We start from the raw sequence: 13,688 nt of genomic DNA, 5'->3' as shown, positions 1-13,688 counted from the left end.
TTGTTTTTGAGACAGTCTTGCTCTGTTGCCCAGGCTGGAGTGCAGTGGCCGATCTCGGCTCACTGCAACCTCCACCTCCCGGGTTTAAGTGATTCTCCTGCCTCAGCCTCCCGAGTAGCTGGGATTACAGGCTCCCACCACCATGCTCAACTTTTGTGTTTTTAGTAGAGACAGGGTTTCACCAGTTTGGTCAGGCTGGTCCCAAACTTTTGACCTCAAGTGATTCACCCACCTCAGCCTTCCAAAGTGCTGGAATTACAAGTGTGAGCCACCATGCCTGGCTAAATACCAGTATTTTTCACTGGTGAACATACTTTTAATCAGTGCCTTGGTTTAGTTCCAATCTTTTGCTGTTATAAAAAATGCTGAAATGAATAATAATGTTTTATGTCATTTGAACATGTACACTGGTAATTCTGATAGATACCGCCAACCTGCCCTCCATAGAAATAGCCCTAAACCCTTCTCCCACAATGTGTATGAGAGCTGAGAGTGTACTGCTAAATGTTGGGGTTTTGCTAATTTGACAGGTGAAAATAGTACCACATTGTGGTTTTAATTTTTTTCTTACTGTGAGTGAAGATAAACATCGTTTTATGTTTAAGGTCTATTTTATATTATTCTGTACCACATTTGTTCATGTCCTTTGACCATTTTTTCTACTGAGTAGTAATACAAATAGGCATGACACTCATTTATATGTGTGTCTGTGTATTTCTGCAGACAAAGATAAAACAAAATGTTCCATGTATGGTAGGTGGGTGAAAAAATGATAAGTGACTGTGTGTTTTCTGTTTTCTCCAGTGAATCCTTTTAAAGGAAACATTTTTATATATTAGAATTAAAACAATGTGTTACCGAACATTGGGAAGGTTTTCTGGTTTGCCTACAATCAGCTTCAGTTTCTGTGAAACATGTTCTTTTGGAAACCAAGTAGAGAATCCTATTTGTAAACAAAGTAAGAACAACCAGACTTAAGAAAGATCAAATTTAATTTAGATCTACTCCTTGATTCTCATGAATTGATTGAATCTCTTCAGGGCTAATACCTGGCCTCTATAGAGAAATCTGGAATGATTTCTGCACTGGGAGAGGAAACTTTCAGATCACTAAGGGCTTTGTGAGGCTGATATCACTAGCCGGGGTACTGGGCAATGTGGCAACGTCTCCTGTGGTTTCACACTTCTTAGCGATTTCCTTCCCCAGTGCAAGCTGGGCTGCCCTGAACTTCAGCAGTGTAGAGACAGAACGCAGTGGTGGTGGAGGAGGCAGAGTGGGTGGTGGGAGGGTGCTGATGTGGCTGATGGTGTTTTATTTTCTCAGGCTTCTTTTGTTTATGTGCTCTGTCAAATGTGGTTGATTCATGGAAAATGCTCAAAGTCAAACCGGCCCCTACCGGTTGGGCCTGTGCATGAGGTGGCTAGGGTGTTATAAGACAAAACGAGGACAGTTAAACCACAACCAACTTTACTCACTTTCAAGAGCCCACAGCTAATGGAAATAGAATATCCATCTTCACACATACAAGATTACTATCAAACACACTCTCCACGCTGTGGGTAGGTGGGGCTCCCTGCATTTGATACTCAAGGTTCATTAGCTACTAAGTGAGTTGGGAATCTGATGACCAGGACTGTTCAGACACTGCACCTTCGGTCCACTCCCATGACACTGAAGAGCAGAGGACATCTTGCAGCACAGAGATGATCCTAACATTCCACCCAGTATCTGTACCTTCCAGAGGCACCTGATTCAAAGATGCTAATACCTTTGGTTTCATTTCCTCAGTGTAAACAGGGTGACACAAGACTCATGAACCTATTAGCACAGGTAGATCATAGATGTGGGCAACAGTGATGTGCTTCTTTCTCCACAGGAAACCAGGGATATAGAAGCCCTGAGTTCAACTGTGTAACCAATGTCATAAATGGAATCATATCAAGTCCCTCTACAGAGACAAAATGACTTCAGCGTCAACCAGAGCAAGGATTACTAGAGGACATTAACATCAGATAAGTAAGTGATAGGGGTCCATCAGAGGATTGCTCAGCAACATGAGCATAAAGGACAAACGGTTCCACTCCTACTCCACTGAAACATGGCAGAGTGGGTACCCACACCCCTGGGCTGAATCTATGCAGTCCCAGGGGAATATGTAACTCAATCGTTGAAACAATCACTGTAGACTCCCACAGTCTGACTTCCTAGCATATTCAAATACTATACCTCATTCCTCTGGGTCTGTGCTTAGAGAGGTGACTTCTGAGCCAGACTTGGCTGGCTTCCTTTGAGGATTGGCAACATCCTACTGGTTCACTCAACATGTCTGGGTGAGAGCTCCTTCTCAGGTGAAGTGAATAACCTGATTGGCAGCTTAACCATCATCTGTGGGGTTGGTGTATATGCAACTCCAATCCTGAAACAGGAGATTCTCACTCACGGAACACCATTGAGTTCTAAGGTTTTAGTCTCAAGGCCAGACATTGGAGATTTTCTTCACCCCTTCTCCACTATGAGACACTCATCCTGGTTAGACTCCAGCCTCCCAGCAAGCCTCCCCGTTGCACTGTTGAGATCTGATCCACTCTTAGAACAAGCACAGATAGAAGTGACTTGATATGCACAAAATGTCAGTTTCTACCCAAGCCAGCATCATCACCACTACAGGCAATTAGGTTTTTCTTGAATGACACAATGAATGATGAAAGAAAACTAATACACATTGACTTCCCATGAATCATTAAGGGGAATATTCATGTTTGAAAAAATAGCGCACAGTATAATTTAGTTCATTTTAATTGAAATTGGCTGAACACAAAGGAAACATTTTATGAATGGTTTAAGTCATTTTGTGCATTCAAAATAAGAGTATTTAGAACATTTTAGAACAATCTCTCAGAGAAAAACATGATTTCATGATAAAAATAATACAAATGTCTGGTGACATTTTACATGTATTCGCAATCCCTCTTTCTTCCCCTTTTGCAGGTCCAACACTTCAGGCCACATACATAATGCAAAACAAGAAAAAAACTAGCCACATTGACACGTTGGATTTTATTACACTTTTTAAAACTGTACAAAGAGCACATGTGCATGAGTTAAAAAACACAAGGGAAATGTAGGGTGTTAAAAAAAGAAATACAAAATAAATCTGAGACATGAAACAAAAAAATTCCATTCTGTGAACTGAAATAAAAAGGTATCTTGCTTACTAAAAAAGTGTTATTTCAATATATTAAATCTTTTGATTAGGAACACAGCACAAGACTTTCTTCACCTATTCGTTAACACATCAGACTCAGTCTCACTGAAGAGAGGATGAATCATGACATTACCTTACCGGCCACAGGCAGGTGACTAAATGTGCATGGATATGGTACAATGTCTGTGAGGTATTACAATAAATAAATCTTTATTAGCTGTTCAATAAAGCCAGCAGTGGACGTCACCATTTCAACTTTACTGTCAACAGGGAGACTCGATTGCCGGCCTCTTTTTGCCTCGATGACTTTCTGTGAGGGTTTTTCACACTTAGAAAAAGAGAAAAGACAAAGTATTTGAGAAATAGCATTAAAGGGCAAAATGCCATGGTCAGCTTACATGTACATAAAAGCCTGTGTGCTGAAGAGGGGCTGTGACAGACACACGAAGGACCATGGGTGTGGTCACACTAGAATTCATGTTAAAATATTTCAGAAAAGGCTCAACTACCAGCATGCCCACCTTTTTGCTTCGTGTCTACATGACTGTGGTGGAGAGATGCAGCTGAGGTGTGCTGGGGGCTGAGGAGGCAGGCACAGGGGCTCCACGCGACATGACCTTGGCTGCCTCCCCTACCCAGTCACCCTCTGTCCCGGCTTCCCAATGACTCACAATCCGGGAGCTTTTTCCTTCTATTGTTAAACTATCAGGCAGATTTGCTGCCACTACAATGTACTTCAATTGCCTTCTATTTATGAGGTTGAAATGATTTTATTTGATGACTTAAAGGAATTTAACAATGTGTTCCACTTTAGAGCCCATTAAGCATGACTGCTTTGGATGTACAGCAGCTTTCACCTCAGAGGCTCCAAAATCCTTGAGAAATATCCCACTGAGGGGCTGCAGTGGACCTGGTACCAGACAGTGTGGGCCTGAGCCCCAGCGCTGCCACGTCTAGCTGTGCAACCTTGGATAAGTGACCTATTCTATGTCTCTGCTGCTTCAAATGTAAAATGGAGGTGATAACAGTACTTGCATCTTACAGGACTGCTGCCCTTTTAACATAGGTTCATACTTATCATTAAAACAATGACATGTGACTGACATGCAGACATTCTGGCTAAGTAAACTAACATAAATTCATCTGCATTCTTTAGAAATTTAGAAATCTGAGGTATTTTTCAAACTGTACAAATGTATACCTATACAAAAAATGTTAAGACATTTGATATTAATAAAATGTGACTGATAAATTCATGCAAGTAAGCCAAATCTGGCTATACTTACACTCTTATTCTTTGAATTCTACTTTGACTCTACTCAAAGGAAATCTCCATACTTAACTATTTTGTTGTTACGGTTTCATTTCAAACACTTACTTTAACAAAAGTAGTACTCATAGTTCTAAAAGTGGTTTCTCGCTGTCCTGTTTTTCTTCAGCTTCTTCAGATCCTACATGGCGGAGAAAGGGAAGAAGAAAAAGTATGTCATTCCATTATAGTAATAAACTATTTTAAATAAATATGTTTAAAATTATAACACATACACACAAAAACATTAAACGTTTAATCCTCAAGAGATTTAGGTTAACTGCTATTTGAAAGTTTTAGTTTATTTCTTGTAAGATGAAAACTTTTAAACAATAGTCTATCACTTACACTAATCTGTCAAAATGGATTTCACTTATGTACTAAGAATATTCATGCAGACCAATAATTATTATCAATCACTATTCTTCCTCCACCTCTTTGCTGATGAGCTTGTATATATTTTTTACATGCAAAAATGTTGAGCTTGGTACAAATAATCAAATCTAAGTGTTTCTAATAATAGCTGTGGCAGATGAGTGAGAGAGCAGTGAGAGAGCACTGTGGCAGTGACCACCGTCTGGACCTTCTGGATCAATGTCTCATAAGCTTCAGGATGTTCCTAGATTTGACCTGGTCATTCCACCCTGGAATTCTTTCCTTAGGATAGACCTTTCCCTGAGGAAATAATGCTTATTATTCATTATGTAGATTTTCTCTCTAAAAATTAGAAAAGAAAGCTAAGTGTCTGATAATAGAAGAAAGGTTAATACCATAGTTCCATAAAATATCTTGCATCCACTTAAAATTATGGTTATATAGAATTTATAACATGAAAAATGCATATGCTGTAAGGTAAAAGCAAATGTATAGCAAATAAAACTTTATATGCCATGAGATCACATCTGATAAAATTAAAAACCAAATATATGTGTGCAAATGAGAAAGAGTAGATGAAAATAACCATGTAACTTTTATATATTTTTCTGGATATGTCAACATTTCTACAATAAACCTGAATTGTCTTTATTATTTTTAAATTATATATTTAAAAAGCAGAATATGAATAATACAGGCAGCATGGGCACAATGATGTGAGATTAAACACACACACACACACCCCTCACAAGAAGGAAACTAAACTGTCAACACTGATGTTACCAAACAGTTTGAAGGATACGTGATTTCTAACTTTTGTTCTTTCCACTTTTTTAAATGCATGACTTTCATAATCAGGGAAGGGAAATTAAAAAAAGGGGAGGGGCCTGAGAGAAGACCAAAGTAGTAGGTGAGAGATGCCACCAATTCACATGTAAAAGCCGCAGCTTCTCTCAACTGCACCTGAACCTTATTAGATAACATACTTTATAAAGGACACTCTTTTTTCCTTAGAAGAATGTCTACCTGAATTAGAGCCAAGAACAAATTTTGTATAAGGAAAGAACACCTGATAATCTGAAGAGGACATTTTAACCTCATAAATGTCACATGGTTAGGTTGAATTTGTAGTAAAATGAATAGGTAAAGACTTAATTGTTGAAGGCTTTACTTTCTAGCCTATTAACACGCTGTCCATCGTAGAGACAAGAGGTGGTGAACTGCCTGTCCTCACTGTGGAAGGAGGCTGAGGAAGATGGTCACACCAGATCTTCCTGTTCCCAGGCTCACTTTAACCTGCCAGGCCAGCGGCACTGAAACCACAATGAGTTGTCATGTCTTGGAATTGTTTGGGAGTCCTAAATAAAGCTAAACCCTTAATTAAAACTTAACAATGTGTCTTCTTTACATATTTTAAAAGGGACTTCTGGCTACGGCCAAGTGAAGAAGTCAATAAATCCTCTCCCTGAAAACCACCCCCAAAATGTGGCAAAATGGGCAAAACTAGCCATCTCACCACTGGAGAAATGATCAAAAGCACACAACAACTGGAGAAATGTTTACGTTTGAAACACTGCAGAATTCAGAGAACAGCAGTCATGTCTTGCCTGGAGCTGCTCCCGTTCTTCTCCAACCTCCCAATACCCAGCTCAGTGGCCATGGAGGTTCTGCCAGGGTGGGGCAGGCCATGGGGACTGGCAGCAAAGCTACTCAGCTGAAGGGAAATCACTTAATTTGGAGTGGGGAGCCATGCTCATGCCCAGTGACACTGACAATGAAGTGACAAATTCAGAGGCAGGTGAACAGAAAGGGCCAACTACTCTGGGAGCCTGAGTTGTGGTCACCACTAGGACAAGCATATGCCCAGCTGGGGTTGTCTCTGTGCACAGAGGAGACCCAAGAGAGCCCAAGCCAGCCAATTAGCCTGAGTTCTAAGCATATGCAGACAGAGTAGGAAAGGACTTAGCAGAAAGTAAAAGCTGGGAAGGACTTGAAAATGGCCTGAACTCTGAAGGTGCTATCCAACCCATGTACATTTCTACCTGGCAGAGGATGGAAGCCTTAATCCAGGTGTTCAGTGCAATCCTCAGTGTAATCACTAGCAAGGCTCTGCCTAATCAGTAAGCTCTAGACATGGGTAACTCCTAGGAAGCTAGGCTTAAAAATACAGGCAAGAATTAATTAATGGACAATAAAACAAGAAGTAGCCACACATCCCAGGGTGTATAGATTTCACAGATTTAGCACAGACGATTACTAAACAAATAAAGAGCAATAACAGTAAGCTTTTAGGAAAAAAGTCAGAACCCAGAGTTACTTTATTTTCAGCAAAATACTTTTCATCAAAAAATACAAGATAGGCAAAGAATCAAGAAAGTGTGACCATTCCCAGGAAAAAATGACAGTCAAAACAAATTATCTCTGAGTGAGAGAAAAAGACTGAAGAAAGGTTGAAGCGCTCAGAGACATCAAGCATATCAATCAACCATGTAATGGGAATTCCAGAAGGAGGAAAAAGTCAGAAAAATGTTTGAAGAATTAATGGTTCAAATTTCTCAAACTGGCTGAGAAATATTAATCCACATATTTTACAAGGAGAATAAACACAGATTAGGATATATACAAAGAGATCCACATGCAGATACATCCGTGTCAACCTGCTGAAAGCCAAGACACGCGTTCAAATGAAAACGCAACATATCAAAATTCATGTGATGTCACTAAAGTAATTCCTAGAGGAAAATTTATGGCTTTCAATGGCTATATAAGAAAAGAAAAAAAAGTATCAAATCAATCATATAAGTATTCACCTTAAGAAAGCAGAATTAAAAAAATAAAAATTGGTTTGGCACAAAATCAGTTCATAGTAAACTGATTTTAGCAAATGTGTCAAATCAGTTCAATGGGGAAAGGCTGCCATTTCAAGAACTGGTGCTATTCAACCTAATATCCAAAAGCAAGAGAATGATAATCCCTTACCTCCTCCATATTTAAAAATTAATTCAAATGTATTGTAATCTTAATTGAAAGATGTAAAACTATAAAACCTTTTAGAAGAAAATGTAGGAGAAAATTTTCATGTCATAGAGTTAAGGTAAAGAGTTTTTTAGATATGACCACAAATACATTATCCATAAGAGAACAAATTCATAAACTACACTTAATCAAAATTTAAAACTTGTGCTTCAAAAGACTCTGTGAAGCAATGAAAAGACAAACAATAGACTGGGAAAAAGATTTGCAAATCATATATGAAAGCACTTCTATCTAGAATGTATAAAAAATTCTTACAATTCAATAATAAAAAGACAACACAAAGATACGGCAAAAGACTTGAGATAGATTTTTCTCTAAATAAGACTTATGAATTACATATAACAGACACATGAAAAATATCTCAGTATCACTGCAGACATACAAATTAAAACCACAATGAGATACCACTTTAAACCTGCTAGCCTAGCTATAATGAAAAAGACCCAATACTAAGCATTGGTGAATATATGGAGAAACGGAAATGCATATACAGTAATCCCCCTTATCCCTGGATGCAGATAGTACTGTATCCTATCAATATTATGTTTTTTCTTATACATATATAACTATGAAAAAGTTTACTGTATGACAAACATGACAAAGTTCAGCATGTGATTTTTTTTTCTTTTCTTATTAAGTTGAGAACTGTCACTTTTTCACTTAAAGGAAGCACTTTATGGTTTCTCTTCGGCATATATGAATTGCTAGAACTACTACTTTGCCATTGTTAAGTGAAATAAGGATTACTTGAACACAAGCACTGTGATACTGGGATGGTCGATCTGATAACCTGGATGGTTCCTAAGTGACTACCAGGTGGGCAGTGCACACAGTATGGATCTGGACAGAGGGATGATTCACATTCCAGGCAGGACGAAGCAGGAGAGTGTGGGATTTCATCATGCTACTCAGAACGGCACACAATTAAAAACTCATGGACTGTTTGTTTATGGAATTTTCCATTTAATATTTTCAGACCTCAGTTGACCTCAGGTGAGTGAAACTGTGGATAAGAAGGGACTACTGTACATTGTTGGAGGGAACGTAAAAGAAAACAGCCACGATCAAGAACAGTTTCACAATTTTAAAAAAAGTTAAACACAAACTTGCCATATGACACAGCAAATCCTCTCTTAGAAATCTGTTCAAGAATAATAAAAATAAACATCCACACAGAGGCATGTATGTGAATGTTCATAGCTGAATTACTTATGATAACCAAAAGGTGGAAACAATCTAAATGTCCATCAACTTGTGGATATAGACAAAATGTTGTATATCCATAAAATGGAATAATATCCAGCTATAAAAAGGAGCAAAACACTGATATGCTACAACATGGTTGGTCCTCAAACCTTATGCTAAGCAATAGAGGCTGGATGCAAAAAAACCATGTATCATATCACTACATTTACATTAAATGCTCAGGAAAGGTAAATTTGTCAAGATACAAAGAAGATGAGTGGTTACTTAGGATTAGAGGTAAAAGTGGGGATGAACTGCAAATAAGCATGGAAGAGGTTTTTCAAATGATGAAATCTTTCCAAAATTACATTGTAATATTGATTAAAAATTTATAACTTTACTAAAAATCATGCAATTATACATTTACAATGGATGAATTTTATTATATGCAAATTACACCTCAATCAAGCTTTTTTAAAAAGTGAATATTATTCAGTATCCCTGGTAATGATTTTTCAGTAATTTTCAAAATTTTAATTAAAAGGTGGAAAAAACTGTGTTTCAAATCTATTCACTACACACAGGGTGAGCATAGAAACGATCATCTAAATAAGAACACTGCTGAGAGATACAGGGCTTCTAATAATAACTACATGCGGCAACCAGAAGAAGGCAGGGCTGCTGCAGGCAAACCAGGATGCATGACTACTCTGGGGAGGTGGCAACTTAGAACTGTAATGAATGCCTTATCTAGACTTGCGCTGGACAGGCTATATGATGCAATTGAGCAATTCCTCATTTTAAGTTAGTCTTTCCATGGTCTAGGAGGTGAAGAATTACCCTTTCTTCAGCTTCACAACTGGTTCATTTAAGCTCTCTGATCACACATAATTTCAACCCAGTCATCTGACAGAGGATCATACTTCCTCATTCTTTCCACTTAATACTAATACATAGGGATGCAGGATGTGGTCTGATCAACAAGCAAGCCTGCAAACAAACTATTTTTATATCCTTTACAAGTGTATCTAATAAACTGTGATACTAAAATTCAGGCTGTTCCTTCACAAGGAAAAGTGCTAACATTTTTGTTTATGGTGCCTCCTATTTCTTTCCCTTTGTTTTCATCCCTTTCTTCAACAGTTATAAGTCTAACATAAGCCAGGTACTGTATTAGGTGGTGGAGAAAAAAAAAAGACAACAAAAGGCACGTGAGGCCTTTTTCAGACGCCCTCATGTGTACCAGGGAAGTCAGTGCTGTAGCAGGGCAACAGCAGCTTAGAACATCAGCTACTGAAAGGCTTGAATTTTTAGCTATTGGCATAATGGAAAAGTTTTGCTCTAGAGTAGTCTTTTTTTTTTCTAGGCATATTAATTCCAGTAATAATTTTCATTTTTAATTCTTTCCTAACATTCAGACAATGCAAATATAATAAGGTAGTCCACTCTGACCCCTCCTTCTCTGCCCATTAGTAACCTGTCTTTTGTCAAACAAAGCAGCTACACAGTGGAACACCAAGAAAATACTTTGTTCTTGTTTACCTTCCTAACTCAAGGAAAGGGTAATGCTCCAGGATACCACTAGGTGGTGGTAAATGATAAAGGTGAAATGCGGACGGATCCCAGAACTAGAAAGCTTAATGAGGCATGCTTGAGGTGGTGTTCCTCATGTCACTACTGTTCTACATTCTGAACTCTAGTTAAGAAAATACATTAGTACTGGGAACCTGTATTAGTCTTAGAAAAAGAAGTAGAGATGCATGAACTCTAATATGAATTTCCTTTTTTCAAAGAGTAAAGTCCTATGACACAAAACTTCTCAATGAAATAATCCTTATGAGGTAATAAAGAATTTAATACTTAATTCTAGTTTTTACTGTTATAGAAACAGATTTTCTACTAATCCATATCTGTATCTCATCTGGCTCCAGTTTCTGTGTTGTATGCTTCTTTCAGATCCAACACTAATATTCTGGAATCTCAAGTTACTTGGAGTTCCTCCAGCACACTGATATTTCACACTGCTGCACCTTCAATCATTCATGGCTCTTTCTGTCTGGAATCTGTTTTATCACTGTGTGTGTGTGTGTGTGTGTGTGTGTGTGTGTGTGTGTGAAAATATTAACTAGGCCTAATGTAGGGAATAAAATGATGTAGTCTCTAAATTGAGTTTACTACTCTCCCAGCAGTAGAAACAGACCAGGTCAGTGCTGAAGGCAGTGCAGACAACACAGGATGACAGGGCTGTGGAAGAGGTTCCAAAGAACATGCCGAGGATGTTCTAAGACTGCTGGGAGAGACGGGAAGCGTAGGCATGGCTGGCAAGAACCTGGGAACATGTGAACAGACACTAAGATTGCAGAGGAGATCATGTTCAGAATGGAAACAGCAAGGTGGACAATAGCTGGAGGGCTCTGGAGCACAGCATTTTCACAAGAGCTCTGAACAGCACACGAGAAGGCAGTCACAAGGTGAGAAACTAGACAACTGGTGACAGTGCCCCCAGGGGCACTTCCAGCCAGGCTAAGATCTACTGATTTCTTGATCCTTTAGGCTACTGAAGGGCTTCTGAGCAGAGGACTGGCATGACCAAGTCTATATTTTCATAAACACCAAGAGGCTAATATACTTTAGCAGTTATAAGCATGAACTCTAGGACTGGACCCTAGGTTAAATCCCAGCTACACCACTTATTATTAATGTGATGTTGGGCAAATTGCTTCAATTCTCTGTGCCTCATTTGCTCATCTCTACATTAGGGATAATGTGAGTTTTACATCACAGAGTGGAGCCACTTAGCAAACATCTAATATGCCAGGCATTAAAAATATGAAAATAGGTTAGACGCAATCTTACAAGAGAACAGTGGTAAGACACAGAGTTGTAAAAATGAATGTAATGGATTAGACACTATGGTTTGTGATCTGTATCTCAGAAGCTAAGCAGACAAGCAAGGAATAAATGAGTGAATATTAATAAAGCTTAGAACAGCACCTGACAACTTTAAAAAGTGTTAGCAGTTTTAAAAATAGTGTTTACCAAAGAAAAATATATTTAACATAAAATTTACCACTCTAACCATTTTTAAGCATGCTGTCCAGTGCATAAAGTTCATCTATGCTGTTGTACAGCCATCACCAACATCCACCTTCAGAATGGCAATCTGAGAATTTGACTTCTCTAGGTATTTCATCTAGTGAAATCATATGACAGCCCTTTTGTGCCTGGCTTATTTTACTTAGCATAGTGTGTTCACAGTTCATACATGTTACAGCATGTGTCAGAATTCTATTCTTTTTTTTTTTCTTTTTCAGTAGAGACAAGGTCTCACTATGTTGCCCAGGTTGGTCTTGAGCTCCTGGGCTCAAGCAATCCTCCTACCTCGGTCTCCCAAAGTGCTGGGATTATAGGCATGAGCCACTGTGCCCAACTTTCCATTACTTTTTAATGCAGAACAATATTCCATTGGACATACATACATGTTGTTTATCCATTCATCTGCTGACAGCTGTTTGAGCTGTTTCCACCATTTAGCTACTGTGAATAATGCTGCTATGAGCATGGGTATACACATATCTGCTGTAGTCTCTGCTTTCATTTCCTTTGGGTACATACCCAGGGGTAGAACTGTTGAATCATATGGTAACTCTATGTTTAAGCTTTTACAGAAACACCATACTGTTTTCTACTGGGGCTATATTATTTTACATTCTCACTCATAATGCACAAGGGGTCCAATTTCTCCATATCCTCATGAATATTTATTTTCTGCCTTTTTGTTTGGTTTTGCTTTCCGTAATAGTCATCCTAACATGTATGAAGCGGTATCTTGTTGTGGTTCTGATTTGCATTTTCCTAATGATTAGTGATGTTAAGCATCTTTTATGTGCTTATTGGCCATTTGTGGATCTTCTTTGGAGAAATGTCTATCAAAACCTTTGCATTTTTTAATCAGGTTGTTTATTTTTGTTGTTGAGTGTACTTATTATTTTTAACAGAGCACTCTGGTTGCTGGTTAGTGAAAGACAAAACCAGAGGCAGGGAGACAAAGGCTGTTGCAGAAACTGCAGAAAGTAATGCTGAAATGAGGCTGGAGCTGATAAGAAGTGGCAGGATTTGAATGAGAAAATGGAGGTAGAAATGAGGGAGAGAGGATGGAAACGGCTTCGTGAATTATGAGAGGTGAGCCATAAGAATGGGGTGGAGCCAACAGTGAGGCTCTGGTGTTTGACCTGGGCAACTAGGTGGACAGTGCTTCATTCTCAGACATTGGAGTCCAAGAGGGAGGTTGGTTTGGTGATGAACCGGAATAATGAGAGCACTGAGACCCTTCCCCTTGTCTGTGTGTCTTCTAAGATACATATTACAAACCACAGTGTCTAATCACTCCTCCATGACATTTATTTTTACAACTCTGTGTCTTACCACTGGTCTCATGTGAGACTGTGTCTCACCTATTTTCATATCTCTAATGCCTGGCATGTTAGATGTTAGCTAAGTACATTGAGAAATAGAGGGGGTAGGGAGAGGGAGGAAGAGCAGAGCTTTTGAATGAGAGAAACAAGCATAATAATAATG

General features: G+C 38.6%; 2 protein-coding genes across 4 annotated transcripts in view; one reads left to right on the top strand and one right to left on the bottom strand.

Moving 5' to 3' along the window:
• The window catches only part of LOC111526827 (T cell receptor gamma constant 2), a 32,713-nt gene extending 28,290 nt beyond the window's left edge, over positions 1 to 4,423 (top strand). The window contains exons 6-7 of one of the 2 annotated variants that reach the window (XR_003309801.2): positions 1,877 to 2,016; positions 4,020 to 4,423. Coding sequence is in view for 1 of the 2 variants with exons in the window: in XM_031936006.1 (XP_031791866.1) it covers positions 1,877 to 1,965 (89 nt within the window). In the remaining variant the exon portion in view is untranslated. Of the gene's footprint in view, positions 1 to 1,876; positions 2,662 to 4,019 lie in introns of those variants that run through there. The other variant, XM_031936006.1, reaches the window with a different exon arrangement.
• STARD3NL (STARD3 N-terminal like) overlaps positions 2,779 to 13,688 on the bottom strand; it is a 54,306-nt gene continuing 43,396 nt past the window's right edge. For both annotated transcript variants that reach the window (XM_023192782.1, XM_026456401.1), the window contains 2 exons: positions 4,584 to 4,656; positions 2,779 to 3,533 (listed from right to left, as the gene is read on the bottom strand). In XM_023192782.1, the coding sequence (XP_023048550.1) occupies positions 4,601 to 4,656 (56 nt within the window). In that variant the 3' untranslated portion in view covers positions 2,779 to 3,533; positions 4,584 to 4,600. The remainder of the gene's footprint in view (positions 3,534 to 4,583; positions 4,657 to 13,688) is intronic.

This window comes from Piliocolobus tephrosceles, chromosome 8, assembly GCF_002776525.5.
Source record: "Piliocolobus tephrosceles isolate RC106 chromosome 8, ASM277652v3, whole genome shotgun sequence".
Taxonomy (NCBI): Eukaryota; Metazoa; Chordata; class Mammalia; order Primates; family Cercopithecidae; genus Piliocolobus; species Piliocolobus tephrosceles.
Note: the sequence above shows the minus strand (reverse complement) of the source record. Positions and strands in the feature narration are given on the sequence as shown.